Source organism: Rhamphochromis longiceps, linkage group LG6, assembly GCF_057381845.1.
Source record: "Rhamphochromis longiceps isolate RC_006_pf linkage group LG6, R_longiceps_female_GT1.1, whole genome shotgun sequence".
NCBI lineage: Eukaryota > Metazoa > Chordata > Actinopteri > Cichliformes > Cichlidae > Rhamphochromis > Rhamphochromis longiceps.
The window spans coordinates 30425961-30442584 of NC_140562.1; the positions used below are offsets into that span (position 1 = coordinate 30425961).

Here is a 16624-nt window from a genome sequence, read left to right on the forward strand (position 1 = left end):
TTTATTCTATTTATCCCCTTCGTATATGCTGCTGTTCCTCACAAGCTGCAGATCCAGTTGTGTGCAGCACCTGTGCATCATTATAGGTGAGCCAAGGATCTGATGTAGAGTGTGGACTCTCCTCAGGATGGACAGAATTACAGATGCAGCAGCTGTTTCCGATGTATGGAAACCTGACACACAAACAAAAGTTTACAGTATCAGTGTAAAATAATTCATTTTGTCCAGGTTGAGAAGGTGAGCTTTGGTCCTTGTGCACCACATGTACTCACCTGAAGCCGTCTCTAGTCTGAATTTTATTTTCCATTATTTATCCACCGCCCAAATGTTTCACTACGCTACTGCAAAAAGGTAAAAACACAAACACACAATTAGACGCTGAGCACTAGATGTGCATGTATGCTAGTGATGTGTCGAGTAATGGAGGGGGCGTTTCCGCGATGCACGTATCGAGGCTTGCTTCATTTATGGGAGGAGCTGAAAATGATGACGTCCGAAGCCTCGCTGCCCGGCTGTACCACGTGACTGGTTCATGAAGTGGTTCGAACTTTGCCGCGAGATGTGACAGCGATACAAACCCCTCAGACTTCAATCAAAATGTGGGTGTTTGATGGAGAGCTGCGGTTAGTGAGAGTTGGAGACAGCTGGGAGGCAGTTTGGAGGTTTATGAGAGTGAGGAGAGAAACTCAGGAGAGAATGGAGCCAGCTAAGAAGAGGAGGATGTCCTCCCCTGTGTGGGAACATTTTGATCTTATTCCTCCCAACAAGGTATTTCTACAGAAGATGTATTTTCATAATACTGATGGTGCAATACAATTTAAGTTAAGCTGTATTTACTTTTGTACAAGGTGAAGTGTTTGCTATGTGCCAGGGAGCTGGGATATAACAACAACACCTCATCCATGCTTAGGCACTACAGAGCTTTGCATGAGAATAAGGGGAACAGCGATTGTTGAGCAAGACCAGGTGAGCCATCAAATGCCATGATAATAATAGCATGCCGTAATGTTACTAAATGATATAACAATATTATACAAACTGTAATAAGTTACGTGTGTGATATTTATATTTGTGCTTTGTTTTTATTGTCTTTCCTCAGGAGAACAATCTCAAATAGATGAAAACCTGGTTAGCATGGTGATTGAGGACTCCCAGCCATTTAGCATTGTGGAGGACAAAGGATTTATAAGATTTGTTAAATCATTAAATCCTAGCTATGTTCTCCCCACTAAAAAGGTCATAAAAGCAGTGAAAATTTAGTTTTTACTGAATAAAATATGGGCAGGACTGACGCCTCAGTGTGTAGCTGTCCATACCTCAACGTTACAAAAGCACAACCACTGTCCACACCCCAACCACACCTCACCTCACAGTAAATGATCATTTCCATTTTAAGCATTTCCAAATAATCATTTTCCATACTGCCAGTATAAATATACACAGTATACTGCATCACTACAATATACATGTTTTACACACTCCTTTTGTTGTTGACATTTACAGGCTGTGTGCAAAAGGCCACACTCTTCAAATTCATGCCAACTAATATTTTTACGTCCAGTAGGTGTCCTACTAGAGCAAATAAAGCTTCAAGAAGCTTTGCGCTGGGGTGAACCAATTGGATGAAAAGCTTCAATGCTTCATCTGCCCATCACTAATGTATGCATGAGCTTTGAAATTTAAACATTTTGGGGGACGTTATTCTCTTACTTATTAAACACATGCTCCCATCCACTCTCTTGGTCCAGAAGCTCCATAATCCAAGTGTCCCAACTCAGGTCTGATGGCATTTTTTCAGTGGTGTTTTTAACCTCTTGGGAACTTTCACTACATTCCTTACTTGATGCAGAAAGAAGAAACGAGTCCATATCCAACCTTCAGAGCAGAGGCGATTAAGATCGGTATGGGTGTCACAGGTGTACCAGTCCGCCTTTTCTTCCAGGGCGAGAGGGGTTGCCATTCTTGTTCGCAGAACTATTCCTTTTATATTCAAAACTCAGATATGTGATCCAGGTGGGAGGTTCATACTTGTTACAGGTACAGTCAACTCCACCCCTGTAGTCCTCTTGAACATCTATGCCCCTAATTTTGACAACCCTGACTTCTTTAGTAAAATATTCAATCTTGTCTCACAATACAATGACCATAATATCATTATCGGTGGTGATTTTAATTGTTATTTCGATCCATTGTTGGATAGGTCTTCTGCGTCCCTGGCCCCAACCTTGAGAGCTGTTTCTGTACTCAATACTCTTACTAAATCTTTGGACTTGGTTGACATTTGGAGGCACCAGCATCCGTTAGAAAAGCAATACTCTTTCTTCTCCCCTGTCCATGGCAGCTTCAGTAGAATTGACTATTTTCTTATTGATTCCAGGCTTATTTCGAAAGTGGTTAGTTCCACTTATCACAGTATTTTAGTTTCGGACCACGCACCTCTCTCAACGGTAATTGACTTCAACCTATATACCCCCCAATACAATTGGAAATTTAACCCCTCTTTATATCTAAATGACTCTTTTACGGTTTACCTATCTACTAAAATCGCAGAATTTTTACAATTTAATGATAATGGTGTAGTTTCAGACTCTGTTTTGTGGGAGTCCTTTAAAGTCGTTATTAGAGGCCATATTATTGCTTATCAAGCTTCTCAGAAGAGGGACAAACTCAGGCTGCGTACTAATATTGAGGCAGAGCTGTCTGTGTTGGAGGAGAAGTATCGCGATACCGGGGCTGCTGACACACTTAATACCATTCTCAAATTGAAATATGACTACAACCACATGTTGGGGGAGCAGGTCATGAATTGTATTCGTCGATTAAAACAGAAGCATTTTGAGCTTGGTGAAAAGGCTGACAAGGTGCTTTCCAGACAGCTGAAGGGCATTCAAGCTGAAAGGGCGATACACAGAATTCTCTCTGCAACTGGCCAGTTGCTGTCCGATCACAAGCAGATAAATGACAGATTTCGCAGTTTTTATTGTCAGTTATACACATCTAGTACTACGGCCACAGTTGCTGAAATCACTAATTTTCTTAATGCTTTAGACATCCCGACTCTTCCTGAGGCTGCACGGGGCTTACTCGATGCAGACTTTACGCTGGAGGAAATTAGAAATGCAATCTGCTCCTTTCCTAATGGAAAAGCATGTGGTCCGGACGGTTTCGGGATAGAGCTTTATAAGACACATATTGACGTTATCGCTCCCCTGCTACTTCGGATGGTAAATTGCGCAGTGTTAAACGGCTCATTCCCTCATTCTTTCTACGATGCCCATATATGTCTCCTCCTGAAAAAAGACAGAGACGAAACTAATGTTTCTTCCTATCGTCCCCTAAGTCTTCTCAACTCAGACCAAAAGATAATTGCTAAAGTCCTAACCAACCGGTTAAATAAGCACATAGGCTCTATAATTCATCCTGACCAATCGGGTTTTATCCCCAATAGATTCTCTTTTTCTAATACTAGATGTCTCTTAAATGCGATGTACTCAACGACACTGCCCAATTCTGCGGTGATTTCACTCGATGCCCAGCAGGCTTTCGACCAAGTGGAATGGAGTTATTTGTTTGCTACTCTTGAAAAATTTGGTTTTGGGTCGAATTTTTTGAATATGATTAAGTTGCTTTACGCTTGCCCTCGTTCCTCGGTCCTTACCAACCATGAGAGGTCGCTCCCGTTCCTCTTACACCGTGGGACAAGGCAGGGTTGTTGCCTCTCTCCAATGCTTTTTGCTTTAGCTCTTGAGCCGTTGGCCATTGCCATCAGAGCCAATTCCCATATCTCTGGTATAAATTGTGGCACGTCAGAGTACACCATCGGTCTGTATGCAGATGATATCATATTGGCTCTTTCAGATTTAAAGATCTCCCTTCCTCCACTTCTTAAGCTGATTGACAGCTTTGGCCACCTATCAGGGTTCACCATAAATTGGAAGAAGTCTGTTCTTATGCCGCTGTCGTCTGGTCTGGGCCCTGATTTCCTGTCTAGTTTGCCCTTTAAGGTCTCCCAGGATTACTTTTCATACCTGGGTATTAACATCCCTAGGAACTCAAAACTCCTCTTCAGGCTTAATTATTCGGTTCTAACTGATGAGCTCAAGTGTAAACTTCTCCCACTTTCAATGATTGGCCGTATCAATATAATCAAAATGGTTGTGCTCCCTAAATTCATGTACCTATTCCAGAACGTTCCTATTTTTCTCAGGTCTTCCTTTTTCAAAGCGTTGGATGCCATTATCATGCCTTTCGTTTGGGCCTACAAGCCCCCCCGCATCTCGAAGTCTCACTTGCAAAAGCCCTCGGACGAGGGTGGTCTGGGCCTTCCAGTTTTCAGACATTATTACTGGGCCTGTAATGCCAGAGCCTGGGTCTTCTGGAATCTGCCTATAGTTGGTGATGCTGTGGGATGCAGGTCCAGCCCTAAATGGCTCGAATTGGAGCTTAGCACTGCTATCGAGCACACTGGAGCATCCTTGCCAGCTATCTTATTTTCAAAATCGGTTATTAAAAGTGCATGTGATGACTTTATTCTTTGCAACTCCGTAAAAATATTGAATCAAATTAAGAGAATCTTGAACCTCCCGGTAGTGTCAACTTTTGCCCCGATCTGCCACAATCCTAGCTTTACGCCTAGTACAATGGATGCTGCTTTCAAACAATGGCCTGTCAAAGGGTTAATTGCTATAAAGGATCTTTATATTGACAATCATTTTGCCTCTTTTGCTCAGCTTCAGACAAAGTACAATCTCCCTACAAGTCATTTTTTTCGGTACTTACAAATTAGGAATTATGTCAAGCAAGCATTCTCAAATTTAGATACCATCCCCATACAGCATGTCTTTTACAATATGATGAACGAACCTCCCACCTCAAAACACTTAATTTCTCGGCTTGTCAACCTTTTTTCTTCGGCAGCCCCCTCTTGCCATATTAAAGAGGCTTGGACAAGGGACACTGGTTTGGTTATCTCTGACGATCTATGGGCTGAAGTGTTAAGTCGGATAAAACTATGCTCTGTTAACGCCCGGCTTCAGTTAATTCAATTTAAGGTTGTCCATAGACTGCACTATTCCAAAACCAAATTGAACAAGATTTTTCCTAACGTTTCCCCCAAATGTGATAAATGTAAACTTGTGGACGGTACTCTTGGGCATCTTTTTTGGTCCTGTTCTACGCTTACAGCCTTTTGGACTAGTATTTTTAGTTTCTATAGCACTGTTTATGATAGGCAACTGTATCCTGACTGTCTTATGGTGATCCTGGGCTGCTCCGGCGACTCCTTGGCACTTCCCTTTGCTGTTCAACAGGCCCTCATGTTTGGTATGGTGATTGCCAAACGTTTGATTCTGGGGGAGTGGAAATCTGCCTCCCCTCCCTGCTTCAAGAGGTGGCTCGAGGAGATGGTCTCCTGTCTATACCTGGAAGAAATTCGGTTCTCTACGTCTGATTCCATGGAGAAGTTCAGGAAGATATGGGGGCCCTTTATAGACCACATTAAGAAGGACAGTCCACGCCCTGGGTCCTGACCACATTGTTTTAACTGCTTTCATTCTGAGCTGTTGCCCATAACTGTTTTTGCATGATTGTTATCAGCTCCTCCTAGCGATCTTTGGATTTGATCTTGTGGATTGGACTCACTAGATTGTGAGTTGTTTGACATGTATACCAGTTGCTTTGTTTGCTTCTCTGCTGTTTTTAATAAGTGCTGGCCTTGTACCCTGTTGTGTGGTTTGTTGCTCTGTTTTTTTTGTTTGTTTGTTTGTTTTTTTTGGTTGTTATTGTCTTTATTGTCTGTGTTCTTCTGTCCCGCTGTTTGTGAATGTGTAAAAAAATTTTGAAACTTGCATAAATAAATACATTAAAAAAAAAGAAAAAAAAAGAAAGAAGAAACGAGTCAGGGATGCATAGCAAGCACAACAAGACACCAGCAGCCCAGACCTTTCACCAACTGAAGACATTTGCAGCACCATAAAACATGACAGAGAAGAGCTGGGACTATGTGAAAGGGTGAAGTGCTGCAGTAAAGTTGCAATGGTCCTATCTTTTATACAGTCTATGGTTCACTCTATTCGATTACCCTTTTCTCATGTTTTTGTTAGTTAGGGAGATAAGACATTGTTATTTGGTTTTATTCTTTTCATAAATAAGTTTTGTACATCCTTTAGATACGGTCCCTTTTGTTTGTTGTTTTGGGGTCCACCCCGAAGCTGTAGTTCGCTCCTTTCCTTTGTTAGAATTCAATCACTGTGAAAAAAAATCACCATCAAAATTGTACTGGTTGTGTGATGTGCTGCTTGGGGTCAGACAGGGGTGGATCACCCTTATATTATGGTCTGGCCACCCTTAGACAGGCCATAACACTAACTAAAATGAAAATTAAAACTAGACTTATAACTGGCTGGCTGGTGTCCTTACCAGTGTCCTTGGGTCTGAACTGTGGGCTCCTCTTTCCAGGTGTTCGTACTGCCTGAGTGGCACCAAGGTGTGCTGTCTTGCCTCTTTTGGGTTTTCTGCATGTTTCTGGCTCAACATGCAAGTATCCACTTCTTGACGTTCGCTGTTGGTTGCAGCCACTTGAGGTTTTTGGGCTCATTTGGGTTCTCAACACTGGGCGACTTTGATGGGAGTGAAAGCATCCTCACAACATAAATCACCACACTACCTGCTTTTGTTTCAGGTTTTTTCTTTATCCTTGTTAACATGTTTGGGTACTGGGTTTACCTGTAATGCATTTTGTGCTCCAAAAGCTGTTATTTTGTGCAGCTGTGCTCCAAAAGCTGTAAGCATGACCTTTCTTATCATTAGATTGTGCCACACCAGCACCTGAGAGAAAAGCTTTGAGTTTGATTTTGTGTTTGTGTTTTGCAGGCACTCAGGAGAATAAGTCATGATGTTTCTTGTGTTTGTCATGTTAGTATCTCAGTGCTTGTCAATCACCAGTCAACAGTGTCACCACTGTGAACAACATCCTGCGACTGTTTGAGCCAAAACCTTCGAGAAGTCCCTGCAGCTGCTTCAAAACTCATCACTGAGCTCGATCTCTCTTTTAACACGCTGGAGACAACAATGAAAGATGACTTTCTTTCATATGCTGCTTTGAGGGCTTTGCTGATGAAGTTCAGCCAAAACAGGAAACATGCAGCAGGAGACAGTAACTTGTTAAAATGTTATAAAAGGTACAATTAAAGATTTTCACCCTACAGGGTTGTCAATGATCCAAGGATAAATGTCTAATTTGGTCAAAAGTTTATAAGCCATTTCTGGAGAGACTGCAGTGGAAATGTTGTCACTTTTGGACTTTGCTACCTGCAGCTAAACATTTGCAGCTAAATCATTTATTTAAAAGCAGAAGCTGCAACTGATCGAGTGAATGTTTGTCTGAAAACTTAAACTGAACTCCAAGCGTACCATTGCTCCAGCTTACCATCTTTACCTGAGTGAATCAGTTTGTTGAACAATCTAAATGATTCAGAAACTTCTGTGACATCAACTTAACTAAGGCTCATTACAAATTTCACAAAACACTGCTGAATACTTTTAATATTTTTTTTATTAGTTATTTTTGTTTTGTTGTTATTTTGATTTTAATAAAACAAAATAACATAAAGAATCAAATTGTTTCTTTGTTTTTTTAAATTTAATTTATTTTACAAATAAATTAATAATAATATTAATAATAATAACAACAAATTAGTGCTGTCAGCGTAAACGTCATTAGTTAAAATGACGTTAACGCTGACAGCACTAATTTGTTGTTCCAGAGAGCAAGCCAAACACTGGTCTAGAAAAGGACGATCTCTAGTAGTGCTGCACTACTAGTAGATTTTGTTTTAACCTCCTAGGACCTGGTGTCCACATATGTGGACATAACATTTATGAGACCAAAATACAAAATTTTGCTCTTCAAAAACCTGATATCCACTTATGAGGGAGGACATTACACTGCCCCTGTTCAATCGAACTTTAAAATGAATGTCCTCATATGTGGATCTCATTTTTTTGAGAAACAAAAAAAAGATAGTCCGAATCTGATGTCTTTGTTTTCACATTCATCAGGTCCCAATCAACCCAAATGGCACAGAGAAATTAAAAATGCATGCCATGAAAGAGTTCAGGTCTTAGGATGTTAAAAATGTCCCTGCTGATGAGACCAGTGAATGTGGGGCGACAGTGGCAAGAAAAAACTCCCTCCTGGAGGAAGAAATCTTGGGAGGACCAGGCTCTCTGGGAGGACCCTCCCTCCTGAGGGCAATACTTACCAGTACTTGTCCTCCAGTGTGCGATGGTGGGCTGGGACGAGTGTTGTTTCTTCTCAGCATGATGATGACCTTCCTTCCATTTCCTGTTTCAGAACTGAGAATGAAGACAAAACTGGTTAACAAGGTAACAGGACATTTAAAAATTCTCTCACTTCAGGATGAGATGCTGTGTCTTCTTACGTTTCTCTTGTAAAACAGCATGTAGGCCGAGTGCTGCTGTTCCTCACAAGCTGCCGATCCGGTTGTGTGGAGCACCTGTGCGTCATTATAGGTGAGCCAGCGATCTGATGTAGAGTGCTGACTCTCCTCAGGATGGACAGAACTACAGATGTAGTGTCCTGAAATCACATTAAGACAAATGAATCCAACTTCTGGAAGTCAGCTGATTCAAGCAAACAGTGATTTTGACTTAGTGCGTCTTAGAACATCAAAAGCTTTTGTGTGTGAGTCCTTCACTGAAAAGTAGAAAGTTTTCATTTTCTGTTTGTAACAAGTCTGTTGTTTTACCTGACTCTGTGCCTCCATAATGATTGATGATGCTGACAAGACTATAACAGCCACCACCCTGAGAAGGAACAAATCCAAAGAGTGTTAGTTTCACAAAGTCTCACATCAGAGCCATAATTAAGCTGATTTGCTGAGGCTACGTCCACACTAATGCGTTTTCGTTTGAAAACACATCGTTTTCTCTCCGCTTTGACCTCCCGTCCACACTGAGATGGCGTTTTCCTCAAGGAAAAACACAGCATCTTGAAAACGCTCTCGAAAACGCACACATTTCAAAACGGAGTTGTCCCGTCGCAGTGTGGACACTCGAAAACGCAGACTTTCTAAAACGATGACGCATTTTAGTCATGTGATGCAGTCATGTGAGCAATTAAACAAAGATAGCCGAGTGCATTATACAGCGGTTGTTTTGATTGCTCTCAACTTTGACAGCCCTAAAAAAGATTAATATCAGTTTGTACATGCTCCGGATAGCTTTTCTTCAAATTCTGTAATCCTCACTCACTTTTGCGCATGCGCAGGACTGGAACGTAAGCGTTTTCGGCCGTTTCAATGCAGACGCACAACTATTTGAAAATGACTGAAAACACTAGTGTGGACACGGAGTTTTCAAATCTATCAGGGCTAGTGTGGACGTAGCCTGAGACGTTCTGCAGTCTGTTTTTACCTGATTGGATGGCACCACCAAGTCCCTCTGCAGCCTGACGGGGTCATCCACCTTCTTAATGTTGTAGGTTTGTGTAAAGCCAAACCTCTTCAGATGCAAGATCAGGACTCTGGCAGAAAAGAAAAAAAAAAAACACAAACAAGGTAGAAAATAAGAAGAATGAGTGTCAAACACAAACAGAAGATGGGAGAAAACGACTGCTCAAGTATTGTCTCGAAAAACTCTGATATTTGATGCGCCACAGTTTGGAAACCTGGTCAGTCGATCAATTCTGATGTGACCTTACTCACCTTGGCAGTGTATCAAAAGACGACTTCAGTTCTGAGGCCGTCCCTCCACAATCACAGCGAAATTCTATTTCTTGTTCCTGAACAACAGCACAGAGAAAACAGGCTTTATGGTAGAAAGAAATCTCAACATATGCACACACACATACGCACAAACACTAACAAAAAAGGTGTGTTAAGATCGCTGACACTACAACTCTATTGGAATTTGTGATCTTACCTTCAAGTATGTCTCTAACATGTTTATAATAGACCCCTCTGGAACAAGGTCAAGAGACAAGCTGGTGAAGTCCTCGTGCTGTGATGATTGGTGACCACAGCTACACATTTCAGGAGTAACGTAGTTAAAGTAAAGATCAGGTAGGTGGAAAAGAGGTATATGAAAATATTGCAACCAGCTCTGCGTTTCTGAAAGACAGGCTTACCTCTTGCATGTCCTCATGTTTTCCATTTTAAAAATGTGATGCTCTTCTACTGGGCAGGTATAACTTTGGCCCAGGAGAGCTGCGTTCCTCTCCAGGTGAGGTGCGAGCCTTTTGACCTCATTGAGGAACAATGTTAGGAATTCATGAGCGTCCTGAAAGAAAAGCAGAGAGATTTAAAACAGTACATCAAAATCAGAAGGTAAAGCAAAAAAACAAAATGTCCAAATAGCTGACGCACTTTCTGTGCACTGCCGGTGTATTCAGGAGCTTGACTGCTGAATGCCTTCTTAAAAGCTCTTAGGTGGTGATCTTTAAGGCCATAATCTGTTGACTCATGACAGTCCCTGACATCAATGAGCCTTCTGTAGAAAGGAAAGGGTAAACAGACATTTCTGCTGTTAGATCTCTTTGTTCTTCAGGTTTTTGAAGAAAGTAGAAGGTTGACGTAGCGCACCTTAAGAGCTGAGCTTCTGGATCTGTGCTCCACAAAACCTCCTGACGCCTGATGTCTCTTATGAACTCCTCAATGTTGAGGAGGCTCTGCAGGCAGGAGTTCATGTAGCAGGTGTTTCCGATGTTTGGAAACCTGACACACACGCACAACGTTTACAGTATCAGTGTAAAAGAATTCATTTTCTCCACTTTGACAAAGTGAGCTTTGGTCTTTGTGCACCACGTGTACTCACCCGAAGCAGTCTATAGTCCCAGTTTGACTTTCTATTATTTCTCCACCGCATGCTACACTGCTCCAAAAAGGTAAAAACACAAACACAAAATTAGGAAAGATGTCAGGATGCTGAGCAGTGTATGTGCATGGATGCATGAGCTTTGAAGTTGAAACATTTTGGAGGACGTCTTTCTCTTACCTGTTAAACACATGCTCCCATCCACTCTCTTGGTCCAGAAGCTCCATAATCCAAGTGTCCCAACTCAGGTCTGCTGGGATCGTTTCCGTGGTGCTTCTTACCTGATATAAATATATAGGACATAGCTGTGTGCCTCATTGCTCTTAATTGCTCTCATTTAACTGTGATGAGTAAATGCTTGATGACAGTGACTCTTTCCATAAAACATACCTTCCCGGATTTAAAAAGAGTCTTCACAGTGTTGCTCTCTGCCTCTGCATCGCTGTCAGTTTGCTGCAGAGGACGAACAAACATAAGTTTATTAAAAAGTACATTTTAAAGAGAATGTGTATTTCATATGTTTTGTGTAAAAGCAAACCGAGGAACAGCAGAAGATGTGTCTCCATTTTCTCTTCTTTTGGCCATTTTCAGGGTTAGCTGGTGTGGCAGCAACAGAAGCATCCGGGATGCTGATGAGGACAAAAGTGTAAATGTTGTGGAAATTTATAAGAAGGAGTACATTTTGCTAATATAGATTGCTAATAAAAGTGAATAACTGTAATGGAATACCAACATGAACAAAATCATGTATTTTATACATTTACACTCTACATTTTCAAACGCTAATCTCTGCATCCATATAAATAATAGACAAGACTAGAAGGAGTAAAAAAGATGTAAATACACAAGGTGGAAGAAAAATGCCAATAAAAGGGAAATAAAAGAGCTCCAACTCAACCACTGCTATAAATATCTCCAGCAGCATTAAAGACTGGCGCATTTCTTTACCTCTGATGAGACGTAGAAGGAATTTCCTTCTCTGCCACGTTTTGTTTGTGTAATTTCTGTTTAGAAACAAGAAAAGCAACATCAGTAATGGCATAAAACAAACATACCAAGTGGGTCTCTCCATGAAAAGTGTCCAGTTAGAGAATTTGGTATTATTTCATATTATTTATCACTTTAGTGAGCTGTCAGCTCATGAAGCAGATATAGGAATATCTTTAAATAAAATAAAAACAATTTATTCATGCCTTAAATTGAGTTTTAAAGTTTGTCCTATGAAATACAAAATCCTTCATTTGGTTCTGATCAAAATTCAGTTTTTACAGAAATCATCCATGAAGCTTCAAAAATGCTTATTCACCATAAAAAATATTTAGAGAAACATCCTGCAAGTCTCTTCGAACTTACCTTTCTGTGAAAAAAAAAACGTTTAAACATCTTTGAACTTAATTTGAGGACATGGCTGTGTGCTAAATTGCTCTTAATTCTTCTCATTTAACTGTGATGAGTAAATGCTTGATGACAGTGACTCTTTCCATAAAACATACCTTCCAGAATTTAAAAAGAAACCAGCGACACTTTTTTTGTGTCTTCACAGTGTTGCTCTCTGCCTCTGCATCGCTGTCAGTTTGCTGCAGAGTACGAACAAACATACGTTTATTAAAAAAGTAAAGTCACTTTAAATTAACAAGTGCAATTTAAAGAGAATGTGCATTTCATATGTTTTGTGTAAAAGCAAACCGAGGAACAGCAGAGGTGTCTCCATTTTCTCTTCTTCTTTTGACCATTTTCAGTAACAGGAGCATCCGGGATGCTGATGAGGACAAAAGTGTAAATGTTATTTTTCAAAGTGCAAATTTTTAACAAGGAGTACATGCTGGAGATTGCAGATAAAAATTAATAACTGTAATGGAACAAAATCATGTATTTTGTACATTTACACTCTACATTTTCAAACGCTAATCTCTGAATCAATATAAATTATAGACAAGACTAGAAGGAGTAAAAAAGATGTAAATACACAAGGTGGAAGAAAAATGCCAATAAAAGGGAAATAAAAGAGCTCCAACTCAACCACTGCTATAAATATCTCCAGCAGCATTAAAGACTGGCGCATTTCTTTACCTCTGATGAGACGTAGAAGGAATTTCCTTCTCTGCCACGTTTTGTTTGTGTGATTTCTGTTTAGAAACAAGAAAACCAACATCAGTAATGGCATAAAACAAAGTATATGGTATGAAAATACAAAATCCTTCATTTGGATTCAAAATTCAGTTTTTACAGAAATCATCCAAGAAGCTTCCTTAAAAGTTTCAAAAATGCTTGTTTACCATAAGAAAATATTCATAGAAATGTGCTGCGAGTCTCTTCAAACTTACCTTTCTGTGAAAAAGAAGTTTAAACATCTTTGGACTTGATGTGATCGCAGCCAAAATCTCCTCAGCTTTGCAAAAGTTCAACTGAAAACAAGCAGTCAAAGGTTGTATATTTATAAACTTTCAGCATAGAACGTTCATACCCTGAACAGCAAACATCATCATTATGATGTATGGGGCAAATTTGCATATTTTGGAATGTATGCTCATTTGAACTGTATGGTGCTCGTCTCCAAGCAACTGCTACACAAAACAGGTCAAGTCAAGTGGCTTTTATTGTCATTTTAACCACGTGCAGAGGTGCTGTACAGAGTGAAACGAGACAGCGTTCCTCCGAGACCCTGGTGCTATATATGACATATACGGACAAACCCAGGACTACATAAAGTGCAGTGTGCATAAATTGCAAAAATAAACAAGACAAAACAGTGCAAAACGTGACAGAACAGGACGAAACAGACACAAGACAATGGAAATGTGCAAAATGCTGAGTATTGTGCAAAAGTAACTTGGTGTCTGTATGTATGTATATGAGTGTGAGATACTGCAGATAAGTGCTTGGTAGTGACATGTGTGAAGGTGTGCGTGTGCCAGTGCAGTCACTGAGTGTTCAGGGGTCTGACGGCTTGTGGGAAGAAACTTTTCCGTAGTTTGGTAGCGAGGGCCCGGATGTTGTGGGACCTCTTTCCAGAAGGCAGCAGGGTGAAGAGTGTGTTTGAAGGCTGTGTGGGGTCCTCCAGCAAGCGGGTGTTATAAGGAGGGGAGAGGGGCTCCAATGACCTTCTTAGCTGCTCTCACAATCCGTTGTAGGGTACTGCGATCCAATACGCTGCAGTTACCATACCAGACAGTGATGCAGCTACTTAGGATGCTCTCATTAGTCCCACTGTAAAAGGTGGTGAGAATGGATGGTGGGAGATGGGCTTTCCTCAGCTTCTGCATGAAGTAGAGACGCTGCTGGGCCTTCTTGGTTATGGAGCTGGTGTTGAGGGAGCAGGAGTGGTTCTCCGCCAGGTGGACACCAAGAAATCTGGTGCTCTTGACGACCTCCACAGAGGATCCATTCATGTTAAGTGGGCAGTGATCCCACTGTGCTCTCCTGAAGTCAACGATCTCTTTTGTTTTGTTTTGGTGTGCTGGGGGAGCAGCACAGCAAAGAAGGACTCATCCAGGCTGGAGAAACTGATCAGGAGGGCTAGCTCTGTGGTCGGCATGAAGCTGGACACTCTGGTGACAGTGGCAGAGAAAAGGACATTAAAGAAACTGATGGACATTATGAACAATGCTGGGCATCCTCTGCACATGGCCATTAACAACCAGAAGAGTCTGTTCAGTGACAGGTTGCTTCTCCCAAAGACAAGAACTAACAGACTTAAAAACTCCTTTGTCCCACACGCCATCAGACTGTTTAACTCCTCTCTGGAGGGGAGAGGGAGGGGAAACAGGAGGACAAAGGAGGGGGGAACAACTAAGCTGTAGTGCCTCTTCACCTCACTGTGCAATACCTTTTGTGCAATACTTTTGTAAATAGTCAACAGTGCAATAGACTCAATACTTGAAATGTGCAATTCACTTGTATTTTTATTTTTTATTCCTATTTATTCTATTTATCCCCTTCGTATATGCTGCTGTTCCTCACAAGCTGCAGATCCAGTTGTGTGCAGCACCTGTGCATCATTATAGGTGAGCCAAGGATCTGATGTAGAGTGTGGACTCTCCTCAGGATGGACAGAATTACAGATGCAGCAGCTGTTTCCGATGTATGGAAACCTGACACACAAACAAAAGTTTACAGTATCAGTGTAAAATAATTCATTTTGTCCAGGTTGAGAAGGTGAGCTTTGGTCCTTGTGCACCACGTGTACTCACCTGAAGCCGTCTCTAGTCTGAATTTTATTTTCCATTATTTATCCACCGCCCAAATGTTTCACTACGCTACTGCAAAAAGGTAAAAACACAAACACACAATTAGACGCTGAGCACTAGATGTGCATGTATGCTAGTGATGTGTCGAGTAATGGAGGGGGCGTTTCCGCGATGCACGTATCGAGGCTTGCTTCATTTATGGGAGGAGCTGAAAATGATGACGTCCGAAGCCTCGCTGCCCGGCTGTACCACGTGACTGGTTCATGAAGTGGTTCGAACTTTGCCGCGAGATGTGACAGCGATACAAACCCCTCAGACTTCAATCAAAATGTGGGTGTTTGATGGAGAGCTGCGGTTAGTGAGAGTTGGAGACAGCTGGGAGGCAGTTTGGAGGTTTATGAGAGTGAGGAGAGAAACTCAGGAGAGAATGGAGCCAGCTAAGAAGAGGAGGATGTCCTCCCCTGTGTGGGAACATTTTGATCTTATTCCTCCCAACAAGGTATTTCTACAGAAGATGTATTTTCATAATACTGATGGTGCAATACAATTTAAGTTAAGCTGTATTTACTTTTGTACAAGGTGAAGTGTTTGCTATGTGCCAGGGAGCTGGGATATAACAACAACACCTCATCCATGCTTAGGCACTACAGAGCTTTGCATGAGAATAAGGGGAACAGCGATTGTTGAGCAAGACCAGGTGAGCCATCAAATGCCATGATAATAATAGCATGCCGTAATGTTACTAAATGATATAACAATATTATACAAACTGTAATAAGTTACGTGTGTGATATTTATATTTGTGCTTTGTTTTTATTGTCTTTCCTCAGGAGAACAATCTCAAATAGATGAAAACCTGGTTAGCATGGTGATTGAGGACTCCCAGCCATTTAGCATTGTGGAGGACAAAGGATTTATAAGATTTGTTAAATCATTAAATCCTAGCTATGTTCTCCCCACTAAAAAGGTCATAAAAGCAGTGAAAATTTAGTTTTTACTGAATAAAATATGGGCAGGACTGACGCCTCAGTGTGTAGCTGTCCATACCTCAACGTTACAAAAGCACAACCACTGTCCACACCCCAACCACACCTCACCTCACAGTAAATGATCATTTCCATTTTAAGCATTTCCAAATAATCATTTTCCATACTGCCAGTATAAATATACACAGTATACTGCATCACTACAATATACATGTTTTACACACTCCTTTTGTTGTTGACATTTACAGGCTGTGTGCAAAAGGCCACACTCTTCAAATTCATGCCAACTAATATTTTTACGTCCAGTAGGTGTCCTACTAGAGCAAATAAAGCTTCAAGAAGCTTTGCGCTGGGGTGAACCAATTGGATGAAAAGCTTCAATGCTTCATCTGCCCATCACTAATGTATGCATGAGGTTTGAAGTTTAAACATTTTGGGGGACGTTATTCTCTTACTTATTAAACACATGCTCCCATCCACTCTCTTGGTCCAGAAGCTCCATAATCCAAGTGTCCCAACTCAGGTCTGATGGCATTTTTTCAGTGGTGTTTTTAACCTCTTGGGAACTTTCACTACATTCCTTACTTGATGCAGAAAGAAGAAACGAGTCCATATCCA

At 41.1% G+C, this 16624-nt stretch overlaps 1 protein-coding gene across 1 annotated transcript; it reads right to left on the reverse strand.

Moving 5' to 3' along the window:
* Positions 1 to 8251: 8251 nt before the first annotated feature.
* Positions 8252 to 13184, reverse strand: LOC146668285 (ubiquitin carboxyl-terminal hydrolase 12-like). Its single transcript, XM_085408634.1, has 18 exons — positions 13158 to 13184; positions 12904 to 12959; positions 12520 to 12592; positions 12327 to 12410; positions 11782 to 11837; positions 11372 to 11462; positions 11224 to 11286; positions 11014 to 11114; positions 10834 to 10890; positions 10602 to 10733; positions 10386 to 10509; positions 10148 to 10299; positions 9943 to 10042; positions 9726 to 9802; positions 9436 to 9544; positions 8769 to 8826; positions 8442 to 8599; positions 8252 to 8355 (listed from the first exon to the last, which is right to left on the reverse strand). The coding sequence occupies exons 1-18, from the start codon at positions 13182 to 13184 to the stop codon at positions 8350 to 8352; spliced, it is 1524 nt and encodes a 507-aa protein (XP_085264760.1). The 3' UTR covers positions 8252 to 8349.
* Positions 13185 to 16624: the final 3440 nt, after the last annotated feature.